At 38.3% G+C, this 25,989-nt stretch overlaps 1 protein-coding gene across 2 annotated transcripts in view; it reads left to right on the top strand.

The window, feature by feature from the left end:
* eys (EGF-like photoreceptor maintenance factor) overlaps positions 1 to 25,989 on the top strand; it is a 166,182-nt gene that overhangs the window by 42,900 nt on the left and 97,293 nt on the right. For both annotated transcript variants that reach the window (XM_085368758.1, XM_085368757.1), the window contains 8 exons: positions 1,929 to 2,050; positions 2,921 to 3,180; positions 14,963 to 15,059; positions 15,422 to 15,529; positions 16,714 to 16,859; positions 23,784 to 23,955; positions 24,287 to 24,365; positions 24,829 to 25,028. In XM_085368758.1, coding sequence (XP_085224884.1) covers positions 1,929 to 2,050; positions 2,921 to 3,180; positions 14,963 to 15,059; positions 15,422 to 15,529; positions 16,714 to 16,859; positions 23,784 to 23,955; positions 24,287 to 24,365; positions 24,829 to 25,028 — 1,184 coding nt within the window. The remainder of the gene's footprint in view (positions 1 to 1,928; positions 2,051 to 2,920; positions 3,181 to 14,962; positions 15,060 to 15,421; positions 15,530 to 16,713; positions 16,860 to 23,783; positions 23,956 to 24,286; positions 24,366 to 24,828; positions 25,029 to 25,989) is intronic.

Genomic DNA, 25,989 nt, shown 5'->3' with positions numbered 1-25,989 from the left:
TTGCAGCTGCGGAAAGGCCTTGGGAACCGCATGCTGCTCACTAACTGTGCAATGAGTACCAGGAGCCTTTTTCCAACAGCTGCTTTTTTGCTAACAGATTGCAGTAGTAAAACAGATGTGTCATAGATAAAGTCCATATATTTAGCCTTTTTTTCCCCCTCTGGTAACTTATGATGTGTGTAGTCGAGTTTTAAAAAAGGCTTACATTAGAGTAGTGATGTTAAGATAGAGGAGAACACTTTGTAATTACAAATTAATTTTTATAAAGTTTCTGTATCAAATTTAATTCTCATGAAATCAGTATTAAGATTTGCAGAGCTAAGTTTTAAGATTATAACATGACTTTCCTTTTTTGTAGCTTATCAGTAATGGTTGTGTTTTATCCAGCCGGTATAAAGAAATAAAAGTCATCCATCATTAAAATTTTAAAGTCAGTCAACATATTCTACTAATAATTTTATCTGGCTCTTTTTGATGTAGTTTATAAGGAACTAATGGAAGCCTATTGTGGTGCAAAAGCTGGTTAAAACACTGTAGTGTAATTTTCATTTTCTGGGATAAACTAAACTTCAAGTCCAAAGACAAAAGGACACCGTGTAAGAAGACGATGGGATCTGATAAGAGGAATATAATGAAATTTCCACAGGTATTTTTTTAGTCACCGTGTTTTACCGTTACATTTTTCTCGGTTCATTATTCAAATAGGGCCGTTTTTTGGAAACCCCATCACATAGTCTTGTTTACAGTGCAGCTATTTCTCTCTCTGAACATTGTGTCCCACAGAGCTTTACCTTATTTTGGAGAATTGCAATCCCTGAAGGTGACTTAGCAGCAAAAATGAGATTATGTTCTATTGCCAGGGGTAAGGAATTGGAGTCTCCTGGAGGTATCTAATTTATCATGAGATGACGGCATTTTCCCCCACCACCATAAGGCCTACAGTGTACAAATTATATCAGACAAAGTTTAACGGCTCCCCTTCAGTGTATGAAATAAATATTAGCATGCATTCAACCGCAAGTACCCGGGACCTTTCGACAGAGGGTTGGCAATGATAAATCCCAAACAACCTTTGACCATATGACTACGTTCATAACGTATGCAAAGAGGAATTTAAATTAAGATGGCTTCTTGGAAAGTAATGGAAGAAAAACATTAATCTGTCTTGCAGCAATTCATTATTTTAGCGCTGATTGCAGTGATGAAATAAAGGACGAGTGGTCCACATACTGTTTTGAATGGAGGAAAGGCAAGAAAATAAAAGATTAGCAATGTTTGAGCTTTGTATAAAACGTTTTTTGAATTTAAAGTACTAACAACACATTTACTGGCTCCAGAATAAAAAAAACCAACCTGACAAAACGAAATCCAACGTGTTTTACATGTTTGCTTGGCTGTGAAAATATCCCTCAAAGAATATGCGGTGGTAATGCTGTACGCTTCATAAAGGTTTTGTATCATCGTATCTTGAATGTGATGGAAAAAAACAGGCTTGCATACTGTCCAGAGGGTGGGTGGTAGGAGGAATACATCAGCACGGTAATGTGGAAATGTAAGACAAGCATGACTCTTCCTCACTTTAAACAGATTTCCACAGGAAAGCTTTTTGTGTGTGTGTGTGTGAGTAGGAGGTTTTATTCCGCAATGTTTTCAAGAACATTGAGATGAATTAAATCAAGTATATTAAGCATTGCAACATTTGTTTTTTAAAATGCAACCAATATAAATAACGAAACAAACGAGTGGCAAAATGCCCTGTCTGCTCCGTAACAACTTAATTAACAGTCCCTGCATGTGAGATGTGCCTACTGCTCTCCTAAATATTCGATTCTAACCACCTAAAATACTAACTCTACATAGTGCAGATGTGAAATGTGACTACTTTCCAGTGTTAATCTAATATTGTTTCCCTTTTTCTTGTATCGCAGAGTTATGAGTGTGTGTGTCGTTCTGGCTGGGAGGGGGAGTACTGCCAACAAGAAATTGATGAATGTTTATCACAACCCTGCAAAAACAACGCCACCTGCACAGACCTTCTCAACAGCTACAAGTAGGTGTGCGAGCTGGCTCGAGGGCAGCGTCCTCGCGAGGTGCATCAGTCACTTAAGAAATGCGGGGAAAAAAGAAGCCGTTCAGAGATAGCAATATGTCCTTCCACTGGCACCGGAGATAATGAATTGCAGATGGCAGGTAAAGCAAATGAGTCAATCAATGGCTCACAGCATGAAAAGGTTTCAGGGGATCTGTGACTCATTGGAGGAAAAAGCTGATGTATCTGCTTCGGCTAATGCCCGCTCTCACTGGGGAGACATAAAAATGCTTCAGGTAGAAAAGTTGGGGGATGGAAAGAAATGCAAGGTGGAGTGGTTGTAGTGCCCGGGTACTCACTGCCACCAAGTGGAGTATTCACCTGCCTTAAGAGCAGATACTTGAGATAAACATACACTGTGGTTGGCTCTCGGTTTCTCTGTCTCCATCTGTCTCTCTTTCTGTCTAGAACGCATACATTTCCATTAAATTCCCACTCAGCACTCTAACCTCTTGTGTCCTGCATTCAGCTGTCCAGAATTAAAAGCTGCCAGTAGTGCAGTTAAACACTAAAATTCGTACTTTCTCTAACAGAGATCCAGGTGATCAGTGTGGAGAACGCGTGCACTGTAACACTGAGGTTTTGTGTAGAAGAGTGTGTTTTGTGGGTAATTTAAATTATCATTAAAAAAAAAAAAGCAAGCTATTCAGGAGTTTGTCTGCAGCAACTCCCAGAACATCTGCTGAATGCATTTTTAGCATAATTGTCCCAAAGAGTATGACTGCCATAGCCTTTAGAACATTTTAAAAAGTGTTTATTCATTTATGATTCATTTAGATTTATGGCAAAATAACCTCTACTGTGTAACATCTCCTCTCTGGTGTATGTAAGGTGTTTGTGCTCACGAGGCTGGACAGGTGTGGACTGTACAGAGGATGTGAATGAGTGCGATTCTGGCCCTTGTCTAAATGGAGCTCGGTGTCAGGAGTCAGACATACCTGGGGAGTTCTCCTGCACCTGTCCCCCCTTCTTCAGTGGCCCCTTGTGCAACCAGCCTTATGACCCGTGTGACCCCCTCCACAATCCCTGCCTACACAACTCCACCTGCCTGACATGCTCCAATGGAACAGCTTCCTGCAGATGCCCAGCTGGTGAGTGAACTCGGCGCCGCAGCCTCGTACTCGTGGTGTTTTTATTTTCGACTTATTTCCCAGCATGATCGTAGAATTTTGTTCAACAGAATTGTTTAAAACTTGAGGGATTTAAAAATTACAAACAGCATAATTTCATTGGAATAGAAAGAAAGTAGCACTATCCATTTGAAAATCGTCGTTTTATCCTCCCTCTGAAATGTGCTTTTCCTCAAAGTTGCTGTAAAAGAAAGGTTTAATGTCTTTGTGTGCATGAATAAAATGGTAAAATGTGCTCCTGATACCTAAAAAATGTGCCATAAAGAAAACATCCACAGGTGATTTAAAATAAGAGACATACTTTTTGCTGTAATATGGAGAAGAATATAAGTGAAATATGGCGGGTTTTCGCTATTATATGGGTTAAAAGGAGTGTTAGACATAATGAAAGTTAGTCAGAGGTACAATTTGCATTTCTAGAGTTTTTCATGCTCCACTTTAATTTTTGCATAAGAAATGGTCAACAAACCCAGACATTGGTGTCTTTTGCTTGCTTTTCTCCTCATTGCATTAATACTAAATTAAACTGAATACTTATTTAGCAGTAAATCTGTGTATCAGTGCCAGCTGAGTCATCATAATGCATACTATATTCTAAGGTAAAGACCCTACAGACACATGGGGAATCAGCAGGTACTACCACTCTTTAATATGATTATTATTTATAAAAACATTACTGTATACAAGACACATAATCTTTTAGCAAGACCCAGTTAGTCTAATGCAAGTTCATGAGCACCTAAAAAAAATTTGGACATTTTAATGAAATCAGTGAACCACTTTGGTCTGTTTTATATGCATAATACATATTCTACATCACAATCTTTTATTCTTTTTTGTTTGTTTGTTTTGAACTCTAATCAATACACAATCACAAATTGGGAAATTGTCAGGGATAAATTACATCTTTTGTGCAATTTAAGAGTATATCTGTAAAGTTATTTAATCATTATTCACTGTCATCGTCATTATGTTTCTGGACTTTCTACCATTGCCTATGATTGGGCGATAAATTGGTGCATCCCTACTAATTGTAGCAGCAGGAACAGTAGATGCTTGGCTAAAGACAGATGCTAATTCTGAACGTCTTGAATTCACGCATGCATCCAAATGTCTTAGAAATTACTCGTTACTGATAATGCAAAATTAGATGTTTTTTCTTCAACGTGTACATATTCTCAATATTCCCATTTACAAGCAAATTGCAAACTAACGCCCGTTCAAATTTGCAGCTAACAGACACAGGATGAAAGAACTGTGGGTGACTGAGGAGTCAGACTGTAAATTATATTAAAAGAAAATAAAGCATTGACCTCATTTAGTACTGGCTCCTTCTCGCTCATTCACATGCCCTCGCAGGCATAAATAACTCGGGCATGCACATCCACTCAGATGTAAATGAAACGCAGGAAAATCTGTTTTATTTTCAGTTCATGAGATCAGTCAGGTTTTTGTTTCACAAGCAACATATTGGAATAGAGCACTGGCAATGATCGCTTTCTTCGTTAAAATGATCTATTACGATGTTTATCAGTAAAATCTTGTTAGCTTGTAAATTGTAAATGAAATATCATTTTAACATAGGCTTTCACTGTGGAGGTTAAGACGGTATAGGGTTATGTTGTACCTAATGGCTCCATCAGCAAAGAGATGAAAAGATGTTGCCAGATATAAATAGAGCGGCTGGGTTAGTTTCAGAAAGCTTCCTTTGAGAGGAATAGGAAATTAGGCGCTGCATACATTACACCAAGAGCTTTGCGTGGGTTTGGTCGTTTTCACTTCACACAACCGTGACTCACCTACTCTCCATTATTATTCACCTTAAATCCATCCTCCATAGCTACTACTCAATAAACATAAAGGAGCCCATGGCTTGATCCCAGTGCAGCCGTCTTAAAAACTTGTTATTTAGTATTCACTGTAGGTTATTTGTCAAGGAAATTGTGTAGGTCTAACACTATTCTTCAGACTAATTGAAAATAAAATTTGTCTGCATATGCATCTAAGATTTAGTACATTAAGCACATCCCAGTGCATAGACAAAAGCTTTTACACAATACAGCAAATACTGTCAAGGTAACTGAATTAAGGAGAATGATTTTTATGCTTTTAAATGACACTAAATGCTTGCAAATACTGTAACTGTGTTCAGTGTAGCATCAGTAAGTGTTTATAAGAAGAAAATTGAGTTAAAAATTAAAATTTAGAGCCTCTTATTTGCTTTTAGATACCGAGTCTTAAATATGTAAATAGAAACATGGCAGCTTCATTCAGTGGTTTTTGCAAAGATCAAGCGAGACCAATGATCCACATTCAAGTAAAGAGAGCATGTGCTCTTATATAAAGGCATGGTTAGCTGTTAAGGAAGTTGCACCATGGTAAAACAAGCCTCAGGATAAACATGAAGGCTTGTGTTGTTAATAAGGTTAGTTACTGAGATACAGTTAACTAAGATTAAATACATATTTTTAATTAATTCTAACTTTGTATTAGCAAACACATGCAGGTGAATATAAGAATCTTTGCTAAAAACAACAATCAGATAAACAGTTTATGTAGTCTTGTGTTAAAAAATTGAAATGCAATGTGGGGAAACTTAATAATATCTTAAATACCATCTCCTGCATGGTGAAAAGAATACAAACATGCAAAAAAAAAAAAGCACTTTGCTGCTACATCCATTCTGCTAATCTTGTTTACTTTAACCTTCTTTGCTCATATCTGGTTTTGTTCTGTAATAAACTGCTGCGTCTAACACAACAAAAGTCGCTAATTTCAGCTGTTAGGTTGTAATGCATAATCCATGGTTGGAATAACAGGTGTTCTATTCTTTCCATTTCACCAGAATTGCATGAGTGCAACTGAAGAAGCACTGGTATTCATTGTGATGATGCCTTTGAGGCACTGCTAATGCTGCGATAATAGATGGCGGCTGTCAAACCTTTCATAGCCAGCCCTGTGACAGTATCTGATGGCTGCTGACAGGGGTCTTTTATAAAAGCTAAGTGCTTTAACTTTAGTGGTCATTATACCAAACTTGCTTTACTGAAGAGATTACAAAGTTGGCTGTGTGGTCTTAGCTTTCTCAAGAAACTTCACTAGACTCTACGCATCTAACAAAAAGGTTGATATGGCAAGTTTAGTGTTCATCAGCTTAGCAGGATCTAAAAGGCAGCAATTAGGCGGTTTCTACTGGGAGCGGCATTAAAGGGATTTGTAAAACACAGCCACAATGGAAATGAGTTCTGTCTACAAAGGTGTACTGTGAGAAGCTGGGGGCCAAAATAAAACCAGAGCAAGCTGAAAGTCTCGTCTTAAAAAAACACAGGTGAAGCAGTTATCCTCTTTTGATTGTAGAGGGCTCCTGTAGGAAGTTTTTGTTCTTACTAGCAGAGACACTCCGCTGAGGCTCTGGCCAGGAGGCCTAAGTCATCTTGCCTGACCAGCACAGATGTTCCACTTTCCTCTTAATGAGGAGCCTCAGCAGGGAGTGCCAAACCTGATAGAAGAGCAACCTGAAAATGGGAGAGTTAGGGTAGAAGGTTGAGGTGAGGGTTACTGGCCGACAACTGCAACAAATGAAACAAACAACACATGGCATCACTCAGCCAAGACTGCGGTACAAGGTAGAGTCGCATCAGAGTCTCGCACACAATCTATAGTCTGTGCTGTCCTTGCTCGGTTTGCTGAATTCCTTGAGCAAAGACAAGTTCACATGTGTAAACTTTAATCTTATCTTGGACCTTTCCTGCACATTCTCTGCCTCTGCCGTTTAGTCAGGGCTCCATCCACTTAAACTATCTGAAGAGCGGAAAGGCTATATTTATGCTTTTTTTCCCCTTTGAATTTAATTAATAGAAACTACAGCTTAATTAATAAAACTTCAGCTTTAGTCATTTTTCTTTGAGATTTGTGTCAGTGGAGTTTAATTTTGAGTTACCTTTTTTTCTTTATTTTTTTTAATCACTGAGATTGTAAATAATTCTCACATAGTTACTTTATGTAGTTCTCATGGATTTTGTAAAACTGATTATAGGATTCCTTCGAGACTTCAAGACAAAACATGTCAAAACATTCTAACCTTTTGATAATTACATCAGAATTACTGATTATTATTCTGGATGTGAAATATTTATAATTGTCAATTATTTAAAATGATAATATTCTATGGATTAGATTAATAGATTGTAATTCTAGTTTCATTCGTAGGTTCTTTAGGATGGCATTTTCAATGGATATCACACTATGCCACTGCAGCACTTAACGCTTTAGACTTGTTAGTTAAAGTGCCTATATTCATTATGAGCTTTTTATTGGTTTTTGGGTGACAAGTTGGCATTTTTAAGTGTTAAACGTGAGCTGTGTGATATGAGGACAATCACTTTGCCTCTAGTCCATTATATGAAGTGGAGACTTTTTCTTTTTCTTTTTTAATTTTTGCAGTACAGGGAATTAATTCAAAAGCATTGTGTGGTCTCTTCACATGGAAAAACCATTTGGTCTCCATGGTTCAGAATATACCCAGAGGTGTTCCTGGCCAGATGGAGAACAAACCCCTTTATTTGCATGGCATGCTACACTAGCCTTCACCTTCCACAAGATTGAGATTGTGTCCTACCAAACAGTTGGTTAATGAGCTACTGTGGAGCTATGCCAACAAGAGAACTGACACATAGCTAATATGATACTGAAAAAGATGTGTGGAAAATATGTGTTGCCAAAATGTGTTGGAAAAAGTCTGGCCTCAGTAGATTCATTTTAGGTGATTATTCTTTTTTATAGAGGGGGCAGACTATATGACTTATAGCGGACATGTGTCAGTTAATAAACCAGATGCCCTGGCAGATGTATCGCAAGATCAATGAGACTTTTCATTATCTTAGTATAAGGAATTAGAAATACAGATACTGTAGGTTCAGTCAACTTAGTATATTTTGCCCTTTATAGTGTGCTGTTCTAGATTATTATGATTACCATCTTTATGATGAGCTTTTTTTATAATAATTACCTCATGCAATCCACATTATCTGCTCTAGTTTGTATTAGTTCATTTATAAAAATGAATAAAGTGTCAAACCAGGATTGGAAATCTCGTCTAAGTAAATGACTTGGCTGACATACCCTTTAGCATTTAGAGCATATAAATACAAGTGTCATATAAGACACTTGTATGCTTGCATACAAGTGTCTTATATGCAAGCATATAAGACACTTGCATACTGTACAGAAACCAAAAAAAGCTTATATATGTTACGATTCATCACTGCCCAGCTTATTTTAACAAAACCAATGTAATGTGACTATGAGCCTGCACAGTAGCCATTCGCTTCTCATAGCACAATTACTGAGATTAAAGGTGTTCCAAATAAATCTTTCACAGAATAATGGACCACGACAGAGAGGCAGTCAGTGGCCATATTGTATTTTAATCAGAGTTCATGTCATGTAAATCACAGCTCCATTTGGGAAACTATTGTCTGGTCTAATATTCTCACAGTGAAGGCACACAAAGAAGTGGGAAAATATTAAAATGTAGCCGGTGTTCGACCTCAGTATGAGAGCGTGCCCCTTCAGTTGGCAAAGGTCTCACCACACTAGTGATATTCCATTGCTGAGGGCAAAGGTGGTTCTCTTCTTCCACTGTAGTTTTGAAAGCTGTTTCCAGATCAAACAACAGCTGCGGGGGGGAAAAGGCAGGAAAAAAGCATCAGTGATCACATAGTAGTGTGAGAGGATTTCCCTTCATGAAAATTCTTCATCATTATTTGATTTAACCAGATTGGTGTTTAACCCCTGAATGCCTAACAGCATGTAAAATGCCCAAATAGTCTCTGAATAAATATGTGGAAGCTACTACAGATCTGATTGAATGTTCTGGTTTTTTTTAAAAAAATACTCCATAGGTTTACTTTTAGAAGCTGCGAGATATCATTGAGCAAAGTGTATACATCATAATGACAGTTGCTTAGCACTGATGTGGATATTAGACACACTTTGTTTTTGTACTACAGGTATGCATAGGTATTCAATTATACGTGCATTTAAAACAAGATGGCAACAGCCTGACAGCAGAAAGAAGAGCACCATTGTTTGTGTGTTTTGCTAAACAACATGGAAGAAAATCACAAAAATAAGAAGACACGTGTAATCTCTTAACAAAAATAGGGCATGGGACATATAATACAATATATACACCATAAAATACATGCAGTACAAGGTCGCTGAAGCATGAACCGTTGATTTGCTTGCTCTAAGCAGAGAAAGGCATGAGCTACATAAAGTCTGCCTTGTCTGGAACAACCATGCAGCCTGAAATGATTGGCAGTGATATGATATAGACATGTCGCAGGTTACTTGTGGTGTAGTATATATGGGTAGCTGTTGTTGGTATCAGTGATTTTCAATTTTATAGTTTGCTCTACAGACAATAGTTGACCCTGATTTTTCAAAAATAAATACGTTTCTTATTGTGTTACAAACCAACACATCTTGTGACTAAGGCAAAAGAAATTTAACAGTAGACCTGGTGTCTTCTATGGGAATATGTTTCCTAATGTTAAAAAATGTCTTCTCATAGAGTGAAAAGATGTAAAAATGAGAACATTTTCTTTTTTTGTATTTCTGTCATGGGAACTGCAATACACTGCTGTACCAAAGTTTCTCTTTAGCTCATGACACTGACTGCTGTAAGCACAGTGTTACAGCCTAAGGTGACCTAGATGAGTGCATCTGCATTCATACCAAGTCGGAATAGTCAGAATTGTTTTATATTGGCATGCAATCCTCATTTCTCTGTGAAAATTATACAGCATGTTTAGGCATAATCAATAACTGTAACTTTTGATTGATAATATGTGTGGAAATACAATTTTTAAGCTTAAGGACTAAGCTAATACCCAACATTTCCACCTTAAAAAAACTAAACAAGCAAACAAAAAAGATGAATTACCCGTAGAACTTGGGCAGACAGATATCTAACTAGCTAGCTAGCACTATATCGCGCAAGCTAGCTATAAATGTAGCTAGCTATTTATTAAGCTATTTAGCTTTGTGGCTATTTACATAGTTATCATTAAAAAGAGAGAGGGAGGTAACAGAATTGCTCATCTGCAACAATGATGTTTACTAATGTACAGGGAGTGCAGAATTATTAGGCAAGTTGTATTTTTGAGGAATAATTTTATTATTGAACAACAACCATGTTCTCAATGAACCCAAAAAACTCATTAATATCAAAGCTGAATGTTTTTGGAAGTAGTTTTTAGTTTGTTTTTAGTTTTAGCTATTTTAGGGGGATATCTGTGTGTGCAGGTGACTATTACTGTGCATAATTATTAGGCAACTTAACAAAAAACAAATATATACCCATTTCAATTATTTATTTTTACCAGTGACACCAATATAACATCTCCACATTCACAAATATACATTTCTGACATTCAAAAACAAATCAGCGACCAATATAGCCACCTTTCTTTGCAAGGACACTCAAAAGCCTGCCATCCATGGATTCTGTCAGTGTTTTGATCTGTTCACCATCAACATTGCGGCTTCCTCTAACAGGAAAATGTGTCACAAAGCTAAAATCATCTCAAACTGTTTTCTTCAACATGACCGCAAGTTCACCTCCATTGTCTTCACATCTCAGTACCTGAGTTCAGTCTATCCCAAAAAATAATTAAGGCTGCTCTGAAGGCAAAAGGGGGTCCAGACCGGTATAAGCAAATATAACTAATAAACTGTCCAGATTTAAAGATTTAAAACTAAGGATTAAGTCAAAAAGCAAATGCAAAACACAACTGTCTGATTTGTAGGCCAGCATGGTGTTTGCTCACATTTTGCATCTTAAACCTTCTGTGTTGTATGAAAGACAAGGTGATAGGCTTCAGGCCCAAACATATGAATCAGCAAACATAAATGCCAAGCAGAAAGCTGTAGTCATCATGGTGAAGAGTGTTGATTCTCAGTGGCATTTGTAGTGCTTTCAGCCCTCTCACACCACAGAGTGCCATTTGATTTAATGAATTTTTCTAAGCAAAATTGCCTAACAAAGCTTTAAAGTTCAAAGCATAACCTGATTGTTCTTTTATTTGTAATTCAAGAGGTACGGTGTCATGGTTATGGAGAGTGTGCATGATATAATAAAAGTCCAAAATCTCATATTTCCCCATTATTTCAGACCATTTAAAGTGCCTGTATTTGGTGCAGACCTCAGAGAGGAAATACCTGCACTCAGGCTGTTTTTTTTCCGTCTTTTTGTAAACTTCTTCATTCTGTAACATTTGGTTTCACAGCATGAAGGATTTTCCAAATGGACAGGGGGCAATGGTCAGAGTTGGAGAGGGCCAAATCTTTGACAGACCATAAAACAAGCAGTTTGTCGTTTTATGACAGCCAAAACTTACTACATATAAACATATAAACCAAAGTTAACGGCTTTAATTTGTAGATTAATCATTAAAATAAATAATATGACTAAAGCTAGAGAAACAAACAAACCATAACATCAAGAGTGTACACAGGGCCAGACATCAGTTGTGAAGAAGTAGTTTCATTTATACTAAAAGTATGAAATAGCAGCAGGTCTGCAGCAGCTGTACAGTAAACAAATTTTAAATAAACTCAGTGTTTAATCATTTTGTTCCTGCATTAGCTGTGTCGAAGAGGTGGTCCAGGTGTGTAGCAGTGGGGTAAATTGGCTGCATGCAAAGGATTTCTATTCTTAACCCACTTCTTCAAGTAACCCAGTTTTTGGTCCTTGCATGTAAAGGACCTTCAAGCGTACTCTTTTCTGTTTTTATTTCTATTCGTGTTGCTGCATTTTAAATAAATATAACTAAAATAATGTGACAGAGACTTGAAAAGAATCCAAGATGTCCAACAGTGTTCCATCAGTGGTGCGGGGATGGTTTGGTTTACAATACAATTGCTTTACAATACAAGAGTAGTGCAATTTATCACCCATTGTATTATCATGATACAGCCATTCTGTAGTACAACACAATGCAAAATGCTTCTCACTTCCTGCTGAGAAGCAAAAAGCAAGAATTGTGATATTGATCATAAAACACAGTAAAGCGATATTTTATATATAATCTTTTAATTATTTATTTTAATGACAGCTGAAAATAGCTTAGTTTGTCTTAGTTAGTTAGTCTGTTTTTTGTAATGTTCTCTATAGTTGCGATTATTTCACACTTATTTTCACAATTTTGGTTAAGCTCTAGCACATTGCATTTTTAGGGCCTTTATGAGTTTGGATACTGTAAATCTCGCTCTGATCTTGTGTCATAAATCTAAAATCCAGCCACTGACTGGCAAATTAAAAAGTGCAGTAGGTTAACTAAAACTCGTGAGGCCAGGCACAAAACTCGCAATCCTAGTTTCAACATGACAATCCTGCTCTTGGATTAAGCCACCAGTGACATCTAACATTTTGATGCATGACGGCACACAGACGCCGCTGCAGACAGAGATCGTAATCTGTACTGCAGAAACGCTGGGTTATAAAATTTTTAAATGAGCCCCTTCTAAGAAACGTTACATCAGACTGACAGAAGACAACAGTCACCAATGTAGCAGTCCAAACTAAGCTCGCTCTCTCAAAATGGAGACATTCCTCATATTTCAATTGAAATGTCAATCAAAGTTAGTTGGCTATCCACTCGGGATCACCCGCAATTTCTTCTCCTCCGAGACATTTACTGCCAGCAGCCGTGATCACATACTGTAGCTCTTGCCAGATGATGGAATGACTACGTGAGCCACGCGCCTTGGGTATCCCGCTCTGTACTCTGTCAAAGAGAAGCCTCAAGTCACTGCTTAGTAGCAGAAGATGCATTACATTGCAGTGACATTCGAAATAGTCCCCAAGGTGCTTCACCATCGCTTTGACTGACAGACCAGCATGGGAAACTTGTGCTGTCCCATAATTCACCAGATGCTCTGTGCTGTCTCTGGTTTCCTCTTCATGGATTCCTCTTCATTCATACATCCCAAGATTCACAGAGTTGTGTCACTTACCCTGCATTCCGTTTTTCTTTAGAAAATTCATTATTCATAGTGTATTTTTTTTTTCTAATTTTAAACACATTGGAGACTACAAATAATCACAACTCCTGCATCTGTATATCTTGAAGTGAAGACGAAAGAGAAAAAGGCAGTATACAGTTACCTCCTGATATTACACAGAGGACTGAAGACCCTGTATGACCCTGCTAGACTGTTTCCGTGAATTCCAAAAATAGCCAAAATGTCATATTCAATACTTTGAATGATTTCTTCCTGTATGGCTCGAGTCTCACATTTTTTAAACATGCCAGATTAAAACACATGCTCTCCTGTCTTAAACAATTCTCAGGAACCTCATCGTTGTGAACAGATGTACTTCTCTGGGCATAAAATTTACTATGTGCAAAACCCATTACAGTTCAAAAATATGTAATTCTATCTTGAAGCAGTGGGAGTAACATAATGAGACAAGAAAACAATAAGGGCACTCACACACTCATTATGGGTTAGTTATATTAACCCTTTGCTATGCTTGCATTACATTTAATTATGCTCGGCAGATGGTGCTCTGCAGGGGAAACACAGTAGTCGTTGTTGGGAGTCTGAGCCCAGAATTTTAAAGTAGCTTGATAGCAGCATTGCACAGGAAATTGTATAATTACTCTGTGCAGCTACAATGGCATATTTGTGCAGCATCTGTAGTAATTTGGATGCTGCACTGGTCTGTTATGGTGAAGGGAAAACTAAGTTGAAATAATGGCCAAAAGTATAAAACTAGGCTTCCTATGAAGGGTGTCTGAGTTTAGTATTAGAGATATGATGAGGAGCTCTTTCAAGGATGCCCAACTGGGAAGATTCCCATGCAGTCCCCGGATACACTGTAGAGAGTGGCTTGGTATTCCTCCTGAACAGCTGGAAGTGTTGGCAGGGGATATGGGGGCTTGGGTAGCTCTACTGCTTCCACAGGCTTGACTCAGATAAGCCATGGATGGATGGATGGATGGATGCTTATACTGTACGTCTAAGCATTAGATGTACTTCTGATGTTTATAGGTGATTAAATTTCACTGCTAATGAAAGTCAGATCATGTCCATTAATTGTTTCCATACTTTTGAGCATTTGGTTAATTTGTGATCTTTTTTAATTTGTCAATTTTTTTACTTAATGAAACCCAGTCATGCATGGAGCGAATGTTAATTCGTTCAGCAGAAAACAATCTAATGGACCAGACCCAGGCCAAGCACTAGAGGAATACCTCTGGCAGGCAGAACACTACAGGCTCCTAGGCTGCCTTCAAATGTACAACAAAACATCCATGCTGATCTGCTTAGCCATGCTGGCCCTCAACCCCCTAATGAACAAGGGCAAAAGAGCTCTTGGGCTTAGCCTCTCCCTCTTACCCTAACTTAACAAGATGTCCCCCCACTCGCTCGCTTTCTCCCACACAGACAGACACAGAGACATATGCACGGTGGCACACACAGGCACACACCTCCCAAACCCCAAACCACTAACCCTCAGACCAATCTGTCTGTGGCACTAAAGTATTATTAGACTTACACACTCTCAAAGGGGAAACAGTGAGTGCTGAGAGCTGGAAGATGAGATATGCTACAGGGCTTACTAGTTCCATTAAAATGGCATTCACAGGGGCCTTTGTTATCATCGGTCCTGACGTTTTCAGGATGTAGTGGGGTTTGCTGATCCATGACCATCTCATCTATCTTTCAGGATTTGAAGGAAGTTGGTGTGAAATTGACACCAATGAGTGCAGTTCAAACCCATGCCAAAACCAGGGTGACTGTGTGGACCGGGTCAACAGTTACAGGTAAAAAGTGTTATCCGCAATGTCAGGAGTTTTAGTGATGAAATCTTTTTTTTTTTTTATGGGTTTCAGAACAATATGCTTCTTCTTAGCTTGAAATTTATTTAACAGATAGTATTATTATGGTTGTAGTTAGATGAAACAAAACATGTTTGTCGTTACTGTTTTTATCATATGCTACTGTGCATGTTCTTTAATTTAGTTAAACCAGTCTTTGTCGCTGTAGAGTGTGAGCAATCAAACTAAATGTGATCAATATCAATAAATTCCTATAGATTTTCTCACTCTGTGCACGTGCTTGTAAGAAACATCTTCTATTTTCCATCAGAGACAAAATATCAATAGTAATGATTTTTCTTTTCCAGCTGTGTTTGTAAGGTGGGATTTTCTGGCCTTCTCTGTGAGGAAGATATCAATGAGTGTGCCTCTAGCCCTTGCAAGAATGCTGGCACATGTCAAGATCTTGTGAACAAGTAAGCATATATGCAATTTTTCCCCCCTTTTACTTGCATCATAACCTTTTTTCATAGCGTGTTTAAATTTCTTGCGTATGAAGGCCAGGCAGAATTAATTGCTTGATTTTGTTTTGAAAGTTGAATGATCAATAACCATTCTCCAAAGAAAAAAAAGTAGTACTATAAGGTTTTGGCAGTCCTCCTTAGAGTATTGCAGTTTATACAACGAGCTTGTCATCCTTGACACACATAAGCTGCTATTCTAAAGACGAAGAGCAAACTCAGCAGGACCACATCATGTATCTAGATTGGGCTTTACTCCACCGGTGCTTTTCTCTGCTGTGCTTAATGGGAGCCCCGGGGCTTCCAGGCTTAGTCGGACAGATGGGTTGAGAAGTCCCAGGGCCAATTTGAGTCCTAAATGGTTTGTCTCCAGTTTGTCTTCCGTCATGATTTCATTCCCATGTGACCTGGCCCTGCTCAGAGCACTCTTCTGATTGCATAGTCCTGGGAGTTCACATCAGGTGTTTTTTAACCTCACTGCCCGCCACACACCTCTGAATCCATCTCCCTGACCCAGCAAGCCATGCAAGTTCATCTATACTGCGATAAAGAATCAGACTATGCAGAGCTGCGAGACTGCAACGAGGAAAGGGTTAATTGTTCTAATAAATCAGTCCAAGAGCAGAAGAGGCTTTCAAACAAATGCGCCACGTGACAATAACTACCAATTAGCATATTTCATAAATTTGATGTGATGTAACTTGTTTACCGATGAATGATGTTTACAGCAGCACTTAGGTGAATAATTGTACGTTGCCTCTTTACCTCGTCTCCTGCGAGATCTATGGTTAGGCCCAGCGACAGCTTCAGAGAGGGATTTCAATTGAGTAAACCACATCATCGGACAGATTAAGCCTTCCCTTTAGTAACAAGTCATGAAGCATAATTTAAATTAAGTTGCACACTGGGAAACTTAATTGCCAGTTGTTAATTGTTCTGCAAAATGCTGCCGGTCAGTTGAGAGAATCACTCCAGCGCAGTTTATCTCAGTGGTTTGGAACACACGCACGCAACTGCTGTGGGAGCGTGTGCGCATGTTTGGCTGAGGAAAAACAATTCGGATGATTTTTAAAGTTATAATAAATTAACATAAGTGGGCTATGATTGTGTGACACATTGCTTATTAATTTCTTCTTTAGGTTCCACTGCATCTGTCCCCCTGGTTATTTTGGAACGCTGTGTGACCTGGATGTGAATGAGTGTGAAGTTTCACCTTGCCTACATGAGGGCATCTGTATCAACACGCCCGGGGGTTTCAAGTGTGTCTGTCGCCCTGGATACTCAGGTAGCTCTTTCGCCCTAAGGCGACATTAAGATCAATATAAGACTTTAAAAAGCTTATCATGCCCGCTTGTGGCTGCACGCTATTGAAGCAAGTCTGACACAGAGCTGGCTTAGTGTAAAAAATGCTTCACAATGCTTGCTTTTAATTAGCCTGCCTCGCTGTGCAAGATACAGTGCCTGCTTTTTAGTAGAGCTAACAAGAGATAAATTCATGTCACCTGTTTTATCTGATAAAAACGTCTCAGTGTCTGTTAGCTGCATTTATTTAATTTCATCAGCCTCTTCAGTCTCAGAACGCTAGTGTTGTTTTACTTCAATCCATTTGTCTTATTTTCCACCCAGACGGATATCGAGCTATTTTAGCGCGCGCGCGTGTGCACACTTGTGTGCACTTGTGTGTGTGCGCTATCCAAAGCCGATTCCTGTCAGATACTGGGAAGATTAATTTCATTTGTCTTCCACACTGTATCATCAATTTATCCTTCCCCAGTTGAGAGAGGGGGGAAAATCTCTGAGGTATTGCTACTCTGGAGAGCAGAACCTGACACGCATGGCCCAATTCCCACAGAAGCAGCTTTTATTATTAGACCTACGCACAGCATAGTACAAGCCATTACTTTTTCTGTTGCTCTAAGCTCATCTGAGGAAACAGGGTCCCCCAAGAGAGCAAGTGGCCAGAGGATACAGTGTGGATTGGCTCAAACCAACTAGAACTCATACAAAATATTTGCTCTAGTAACATGTGTAACAGCAAAGCAACTTTTGTCAAAACGCACAAAAAAAAGAAAAAAAATGGGTCTACGATGCTACTGTAGTTGTGCTGTGTGTTCTTTTTGTTCTCGCCTTAAAGTAAGTTTGCTGTGTGAGGGTGATTCATCATGCGGTGTTTTTGCAGCCTGATTGGAATGAATTGAAATGTTATTCTCCTTTGATGGCATGATGTGTCATCGCTGCAACACTGTAATTCATTGTGTCACTTGATGGTATTAACATATTATTTGCTTTAGCCATCAGGGAAGAAAGGGGATATTTTTTGCATATCAAATGCCAAAAGTCATTTTGATAGTAACAGTTGAAGCCCCTCACTAATAAATGAGTCTGGTGCTATATCAGGTCACTTTTGTTGATGTCATTAGGCTGTAATGACGCTTTATTCCCACCTCAATCAGTACCTATGTGGAATATTCTTCAGTGCATATGTCTTTTGTAGTGAACGGGGTCTTCCTATAGTTTTGTGAGCCTTTTTACAGCTCTCATAAAAACACACGGTAAAGATCACGGAGATCAAATCTTTGCTTCTTCACGTAAACGTATTCCTCACGCCTTAATAATTTAAACTTTCACTGGATCGATAAGACCTGCTATTAAGCTTAATTTGTATATACAGTGTTATTTTCTTTCTGTATATATTGTATTATATTGTATTAGCAAACATGCTGTCCTTTAATGTAAGTCAGTCTTGGCATCTGGCTGGATCTTTGCTGTCACATCATTATTTAGGGCATTTGGCTTAAAGGTCTCTGAATCCCAGTAATGTATCACTTAACTGTGTACAGGTGCTGTGTTCTTTATGGTCAAAGGTCATTACAGTGACATGATTAATTGGCAATCTTGTTTATATAAATCACAGTTTCTCCACGCTCTTTGTCACCTTCCCTTTTCTCTTCTTCACCCATCATTAGTGAGCATGTTCCCTTGAGTGATGGTACAGTGCAATCAGCACTTTATTACACTTTCCTCAGTCAGCACATTGCTAGATGATGATATTCTGACCCTTGCGATGTTGTTTGCTGTTAAGGCTTCAGTAAATTCTAGCTCTTGCTGGCTGGACTTGCTCCACAAAATGTTGTTGTTGCTGCTGGTAGTGTTTACTTATTAATGACACAGCATGCAGTATTGTGCAAATATTTCCAATGACTTTCTCAATGGAAGGGTATCAGTTATAAACCAATTATCTCTAACTGAATTCTTCAGATGTAGAAGTACTAGAAACTGTGTCATGTGAGCAATCAGTGTATGTTTTTCTATTTATTTCTCATAATTAAACAAAAAACAAATACATTTAATGCCTTAAATTGATTTTAATGAACCCTCAATATTAGCACAACATATGTATAGTAATATATAATCACATTGTGAGCAGTTTTTTTTTTCTGTGCAAACTAACAGCCACAAACAAACAGTAAATGCTTTATAGTCCCCATTAAGGTTCTCAGCTTTATTTTTATTTAGTATAAACAATTTTTTAAACCCTGCTCTGTTCTGCAAGGAATGCGTCCCAGTGCATAATTACTTTTGTTTAGCCCTTATGTTTACATAATTTGAACATTAAAGTTAGGTATTGTTAGTTTGTGGGTGGCAAAGTAGTGCAGTAATTAGCACTGCCACCTCATAGCAAGAAGGTTCTGAGTTTGAACCTGACGCTCAGCTGATAGCTGATGTCTGCATAAAGTGCTGTATGTGCCTGTGAGTGTGTGTTCAGTTAATTGGTGAATCTAAAATTAGCTTTTTGTGTCTCTGAAAAACATTTGTGAACACAACTTGTGACACAAAGTTTATTCTTGCATTTTATTGAAATGGTATATCTAGCAATAATCATTAGTGTGATCATCACTTTTAATGATAGCATGAAACGATGGTGTCTAGGACGTGGAATTTTTCATATTTTTCACATTTTCACACTCACACTTTTGTATTTCAGAAACTTAAATTTCAGCTTTGATCTTTTATTTGATATTGTTTTGTATCTTCAGAGCCATAAACTGTGAATTTCCTTGCTGCTGTATAGCTTTCCTTTTGGCTAAAAGAAACAACTCATCTCTTTGGCACAAGAAATGAATCGTTTTACATTCAGTGACGAGACAAAATGATAGATTTTGTGTACAAAAAAGGCAGTTTATTTATTCTCTTTCATGAATAAACACAGGAGGCAAAGTAGTTTCTTGCTCCTGTTGTCACTTTGTTTACTTTTGGCTCGGTTTGCAAATGAAAAGCCAACCAAATGATTAATGATGGGTCAGTAGTCATTTTTCATCTCTTGATTACTGGAGGTCCCGAAGAGATTTTAGGGTTATTAAATAATCTTTTTCAACCACTTTAGTAAAAAAAAAGAACATCACAAAATCCCTCCTTGTAGAATTATACCAAACACATTACTTTATTTTTAATTCCTCTGCATAAAAAGTCACTTATGTGCACCTCTGCAAAGCAGTACCTGCTGTAATTTAGACTCCTATGAACATCATCGGTGTTGGCAGGAGGGAGTCTAATTTTGTCAGTTTGTGTTATCTGGTGTTTCCTTCCCGGCTTGAACTCTCTCTCCTCCTCTTCACGTCTTCTGTGATCTGAATGCTATTTTTGTGCTGCCTTTTATAAATAATGAATATTATCAACAGTCTCACTAAAGCTGAATATTCAGCCTTATCTTAAATGTGTCTGATTGCACAGTTTGCGTGGGGGGTTTGCCCTTGTAGACACTGGGTACTGCAGTCTCAGCATGATCAGCGTTTAAAGTATAAGACACACTTTTCCATTAGTTCAGTGAACCCTCTCAGGGGCACACTACCCAAATTACATTGCACTTGGCTTTAGTAGTCTGTAGCCAGGCAAAACCCTTTGATTTTATTTGGAATTTTTTTGTGGCTGTTACAAAAACAAGAAAATGCATTTAAAAAATAACAGTTTTGTGGTTTCTTGGTGGCTTCTCCAAGAAAAAACTGTAAAGTTTTCAATACAGCTACCGTCTAATGAAGAAATACTATAGTCATGTTTAAAGACAGGTAGCGACATGCCTTCAAGTCTGGTGTAGATGGAAGCAGCTGTTTGAGAACTTTACATATCTTTAAATTGTCAGTTTGTATTTGTTTTATTTTTGTATTTTAAAGTTCCCTTTCTTCATAAGTGATTTTATTTTATTAGTTTATTGAAATTTTAGTCACCATACTTATTGTTACAGAAATAAAACTTGTATATTTATATTTTAATGGAGTCTTCTGAAAATGGAAAGTATGGGGAATATTAGGTGTCTGGCCTGGTACAAGCCATTCAGTCCCTGTATAACCATAGTGGGAGCTTGGTGCTCATAATAAGTTGGGTTAGTTTCTGGTGGGTGCTGGACTATGCTAGGGACACCTTTTGTTATGGATTCTGTCACTGATATCTAGGTGTAGCTACATGGTGAAAGGTCTCCACTTTGGTGGGCTCAGGATCCCATCTATGCTTTTTGCAGATGATGTGTTTCTGTTGGCTTCATCGGGTAGTGACCTGCAGCTTGCATTGGATAAGTTCACAGTGTGAAGCGTCTGGAGTGACAATCAGCACCTGAAAGTCTGGTCCATAGTTCTCAGCCAGAAGAGGGTGGAGTACCAATTCTGGGTCTGGTAGGCGTTACAGTACTATCCCAGGTGGAGGAGTTTAAGTACAGTATGTTGAGGTCTTGTTCACGATTGAGGGGAGAGTGGAGCATGAGATTGACAGATGGACTGAGACAATATCTGCAGTGATGCAGATGCTGTACTGATCTGTTGTGGTGAAGAGAGAGCTGAGCTAAAAGTGAAGCTATTGATTTACCAGTCAGTACACAGGTCAGAGATCCAAGCAGCGGAAATAAGTTTCCTTCGAAGGGTGGCTAGGCTTTCCCTTAGATATAGGATAAGGAGCTCGGCCATTCGAGAGGGACCGAGCAGAACCACTGCTCCTCCACATTGAAAGAAACCAGTTGAAGTGGTTTAAGCAGCTGACTAGGATACCTCAGGGATGCCTTCTCGGTGTTTGGGGCATGTTGTACCAGGAGGAGGCTCCAGGGCAGAGCCAGGACTAGCTTTAGAGATTATTTCTCTTTGCTCTTCTAGAAACACCTCAATGTTCCCTCCAGATAAGCGGTAAGATCAAAATGACCTGCTGAAGTTTAATGCAAGCAACACAATGGCGAAAAATTTGTTTAACTTTGAATGTGGTATGGTTGTTGATGTGTATCAGACAGGTTTGTTTGAGTATTTCATAAAGTGCTGATCTACTGGAATTTTCCCACTGAACTATTTTTAGGATTTACAGAGAATAGTCCAAAAATATGAAACTAACCCATGAGTTTCAGTGCTATGAGTGAAGAATGTTATCTTGATGTCAGAATTGAGCGCAGGATGGCCTTGAGATGATGATGATGCAACCGTGTGATGCTATCGTGTCAATATGGCTCAAAATCTGTGACGAAAGTTTCCAACACCTTGTTGAATCTCCGTAAGGCAGTTTTGAAGACAGAAAGAGTGACCCAACCTTTTACTACCATTGTGTACCTAATAAAGTGGCCAGTGAGTTTAAATAAGTGTTGAGATTAAGGTTACTATGAAAAGTGGTCTTTTCTGTTTATGTGCTGTGTTTATGTGTCAACCTCGGGTTAATGACTTGAGATTGCTTCTTTGATCTGATCGAGAGACTAAAAGACACTGTTTAATTTCATTTTTTTACAAAGATGCTGAAGATTCTTTATCTGTGTATCAGGAAAAGAATAATAAAGTAGTTGTTTCAGCTCTTGTTTTGAACTTTAGTTATTTAACAATCGAATGCCTAAATCTTTACTTTCACAAAGTACAATCGGACCCTGTCTTTATTGTCAGTTATGTGTTGTTTTCCTTCTTGTTTTAGATCTGAAGTTATATTTTTTTCATTTTTACACACTCCATATAGCAAACAGTTTTATTAGTCCCATAAGCCCTATCATCTAAAATCCAATATCCCCTCAGAGTTCAAATGATATTTTATCGAACGTAGAGGTTTAAAACTTAAACAACTTCAGCAAATAGCCATATTTCTGCTCCGTGCTTTGAGCCAGTGCTATTAATGCACGGTCACGAAGAAGTTAAAACCACTTTGAATTGAGTGTTTCAGAGCAAGCATTACAACTTTCAAGTTGCATATTAAAGAATAATATGGAAGCAAGACATAACATCATTAAAAAGGAAAAAAAACAACCCAGAAATCCTTATGCAATCCTTAAACAGCACACCCATGTTTACCATTCCTGCCAGCCTGTGATCACAGTGCATCAAAGTTTACCAAACAGATCAGAGAGAAAAAACATGCTGGTGAGGCAGCTTTATCTGGACAGTAAGATCACACTGCTAGGAAATTTTTGCATCTTCAAGGCTTTAGTCCATTAACTGCAAATTTCCTTATGCTACTTAACTTTTCCATAAGTTTGTTGACAGATTTTGCAGAAATTTGAAAATAAATGATTACTGGTCAAAGAAGAAATTACTCATCAACTCAGACAATCGTTTTCACAGCACTGCTATTCTCTAAAGCTTTCTCTCTGACCAGCCAACTAATGCTTAAGGCAATATGTCTTGACAGATCATAATTACCACAAGTATTTGATACTTTGACATGAAGTGTTCGGCCATTATTCTTGTAAATGCTCATCAAAAAACAAAGGTGAGGAGAGCTTTTGCATGTATGTCATCTATACTATATGACGTATCTGGAAATAACTTAAAACAGGTTTAGTTTGACAGGTTAAAATTATACGTCCGTTGTGGTAACCATAGTCAGTAAGGGATACATAGTTTGAAAAGACAATATAATGCAGCGGTTGCCATTAAAGTATAAAGATGGCGTTTTTTTTAGTTTGAAATGGCAAACGGTGAGCTGTTCCTGACAAGTTTTTGTATATATCGTAGATAAACTCTCTCTCTGCCATAGAAGCACATGGCAAACAGCAGAGGATTTGATATATTACATGAGTACTTGACAAAATCAAACTTACTTTTCCAATTTTAAAAAAGACGCATATTGTGCTTCTGTGTGTGTGTGTGTGTGTGTGTGTGTGTGTGTGTGTGTGTGTGTGTGTCTAACTTTTGGAGTACTGAAGAACTAAAAAATAAGTTTTTCTAATAAAACAATTCTGACTAACATATATTTCATTTCTTAGGGCCACGTTGTGAAGTTGACGTTGATGAGTGTGTTCCAAACCCATGCCAGAATAGTGGAAAATGTATTGATGCACCTAATCGATACAACTGCTTGTGTGCGGGTGGCTTCACAGGGCTCCGCTGTGAGGCCAACATTGATGAATGCATGTCAACGCCTTGCCTTCATGGAAGGTACATAGAAACACAGCAAATTGTGCAGCAGTAGCATGGAATTATTTATAATTACGCCTCTTGCCAGCACAGTGAGTGGAGACATATGTCGCATGTTGTAAAGAGCTAATGTAATGCACTTACAGGTTGTCTCAGTGGTGTCTAAATTATAGTCATTAATTCTTTTGAAGGTGAATTACTAATTCATATAGAAAGATTACATCCGTCTCTAAGGATTCTGTATGGACTATACTGCAAAAGACTTCCACAAATAAATGCTTTTTAGTTCACTTTGCACGCTAGTATAATTTTGATGAATCAATTCTGACCCTGTCTGTTGTGGCTCTCTCAGCTGTGACGATGGAATATATTCATACACCTGTCTTTGTGAATCTGGATGGACCGGCAGCAGATGTGAAACGAACGTCGATGTGAGTTGAGTGTAATTAATAAAGCAGCTGTGCGTTGTAGCGACATGTCAGGAGAATATTGTAAGCTCTGATGTGGTGTGGCCTTCGGTATCTTTAACTTTATTGACATTCCTACAAGATAAGTGAATTGAACTACCGCGATCATGTAAGCATTGTGCAAATACCCGATAAAAAGGAATTGCTTAGTCTAATGCCTAATTGATCTAAACCACAGCTTTGTGCCGGACCGTAGCGATAAAACATTGAGTTGCTACCAAGGTCTCTGCTGAATCAATAATCTGATCATCTGCATTTTAACTACTAACAATTCATTCTTAATCAAAAGGTTTTTTTTTTCATTATTTAATCACCCCTTATGAGCTTTACATCGACAAACATGTATTTTATGGTTGCATCTTTTTAAAAAGCTCTTCCTGCCACAGTGTCTCGTTCATGTGAATCTTTGGTATTTTCTCATTGACAGGAATGTGCCAGCAGTCCCTGTCTGAATGGAGGCTCGTGTGTCGATCTCATCGATAAATATGCGTGCTTCTGTCAGGTCGGCTACACGGGGAAAACCTGCGAGGAGGATATAGATGTTTGCGAAGGCGCTACTTTTAATGTCTCGTTGTGTTTTAACGGAGCCACCTGCAGTGATGGTGAAGGATCAAAGTTTACATGCAGGTGAGCTTGGTCACTATTTATTTATTTATTTATTTATTTTGAAGTGTTTGATAAAATGACGTTGAAAGGTCGTCCTTGGATGGAGTTATTGAAAGTTGAATGTGCAGCAGCTTTACCCAACTGAATGTTTCACATGCATTGCTTTTAAACTGACATCTAAAACCACCGTACCCAGATTGTAATCGACCATTTGCTAACCCCCTCGAGTGAATTGCACTTGACCTTATTATAGCTATACAACCATATCAAAGCGTGACAGCCCTGGCGAGCTTTGAATTTCTCTGATGATTTGTGTGTGGCGCTACTGAAAGGAGTATTGGACTGTGTGTTTACATACTCTAATGTTACCTTCAATCATTAGTGTCTCTGGCTAACTAGCGCACCATCGAAGCCAGAAAGCTTAAGGGAATGGAGCTTATTGAACCGCTCATGGACAGTGGGCAGGTTAAATATCTCAAAATATTAAATTACATTTCTGACTGTATACATCAGCATCAAGATTTTGCTGATCTGTGAAAAAATAAAAAAAAATTAAAAGTATCTTGTCTCAGAATAATAGCGCTGCATTACATCTGTTCTGCCTCACAGTGCAGCGGTAGAAAATGAATCATTACTTTTTAATTGCAGGCATGTCATCCCTGGAGTGATGAAGTGTATCTGAATACAAGGTGTATGTAGTAAGAGTGTGCCGATTTGACACAGCCGCTCCCTGAATGCCTCGCAGTTAATTACATTGTCTAACCTTTCGCTGATGTGCTGCTATATGCTCGCTGTCATGATTTATGTGACAATGACAACCACAACTCCACATATGTTGCCGCACTTTCTGAGCGTTATATTGAGGTGCTGAACTGCAAAATGCCTCGCCGCAGCAGTTTTTACGACGCTCCCTTCATTTAAGGTTTATTTGCATATATGTTGCAAGGAGGCAATGCATATCGTGCATTCACAGATAAATGTG

The sequence above is a fragment of the Diplotaxodon limnothrissa genome, linkage group LG13 (assembly GCF_057381915.1).
Source record: "Diplotaxodon limnothrissa isolate DT_005_m linkage group LG13, D_limnothrissa_male_GT1.1, whole genome shotgun sequence".
Lineage (NCBI taxonomy): Eukaryota > Metazoa > Chordata > Actinopteri > Cichliformes > Cichlidae > Diplotaxodon > Diplotaxodon limnothrissa.
Note: the sequence above shows the minus strand (reverse complement) of the source record. Positions and strands in the feature narration are given on the sequence as shown.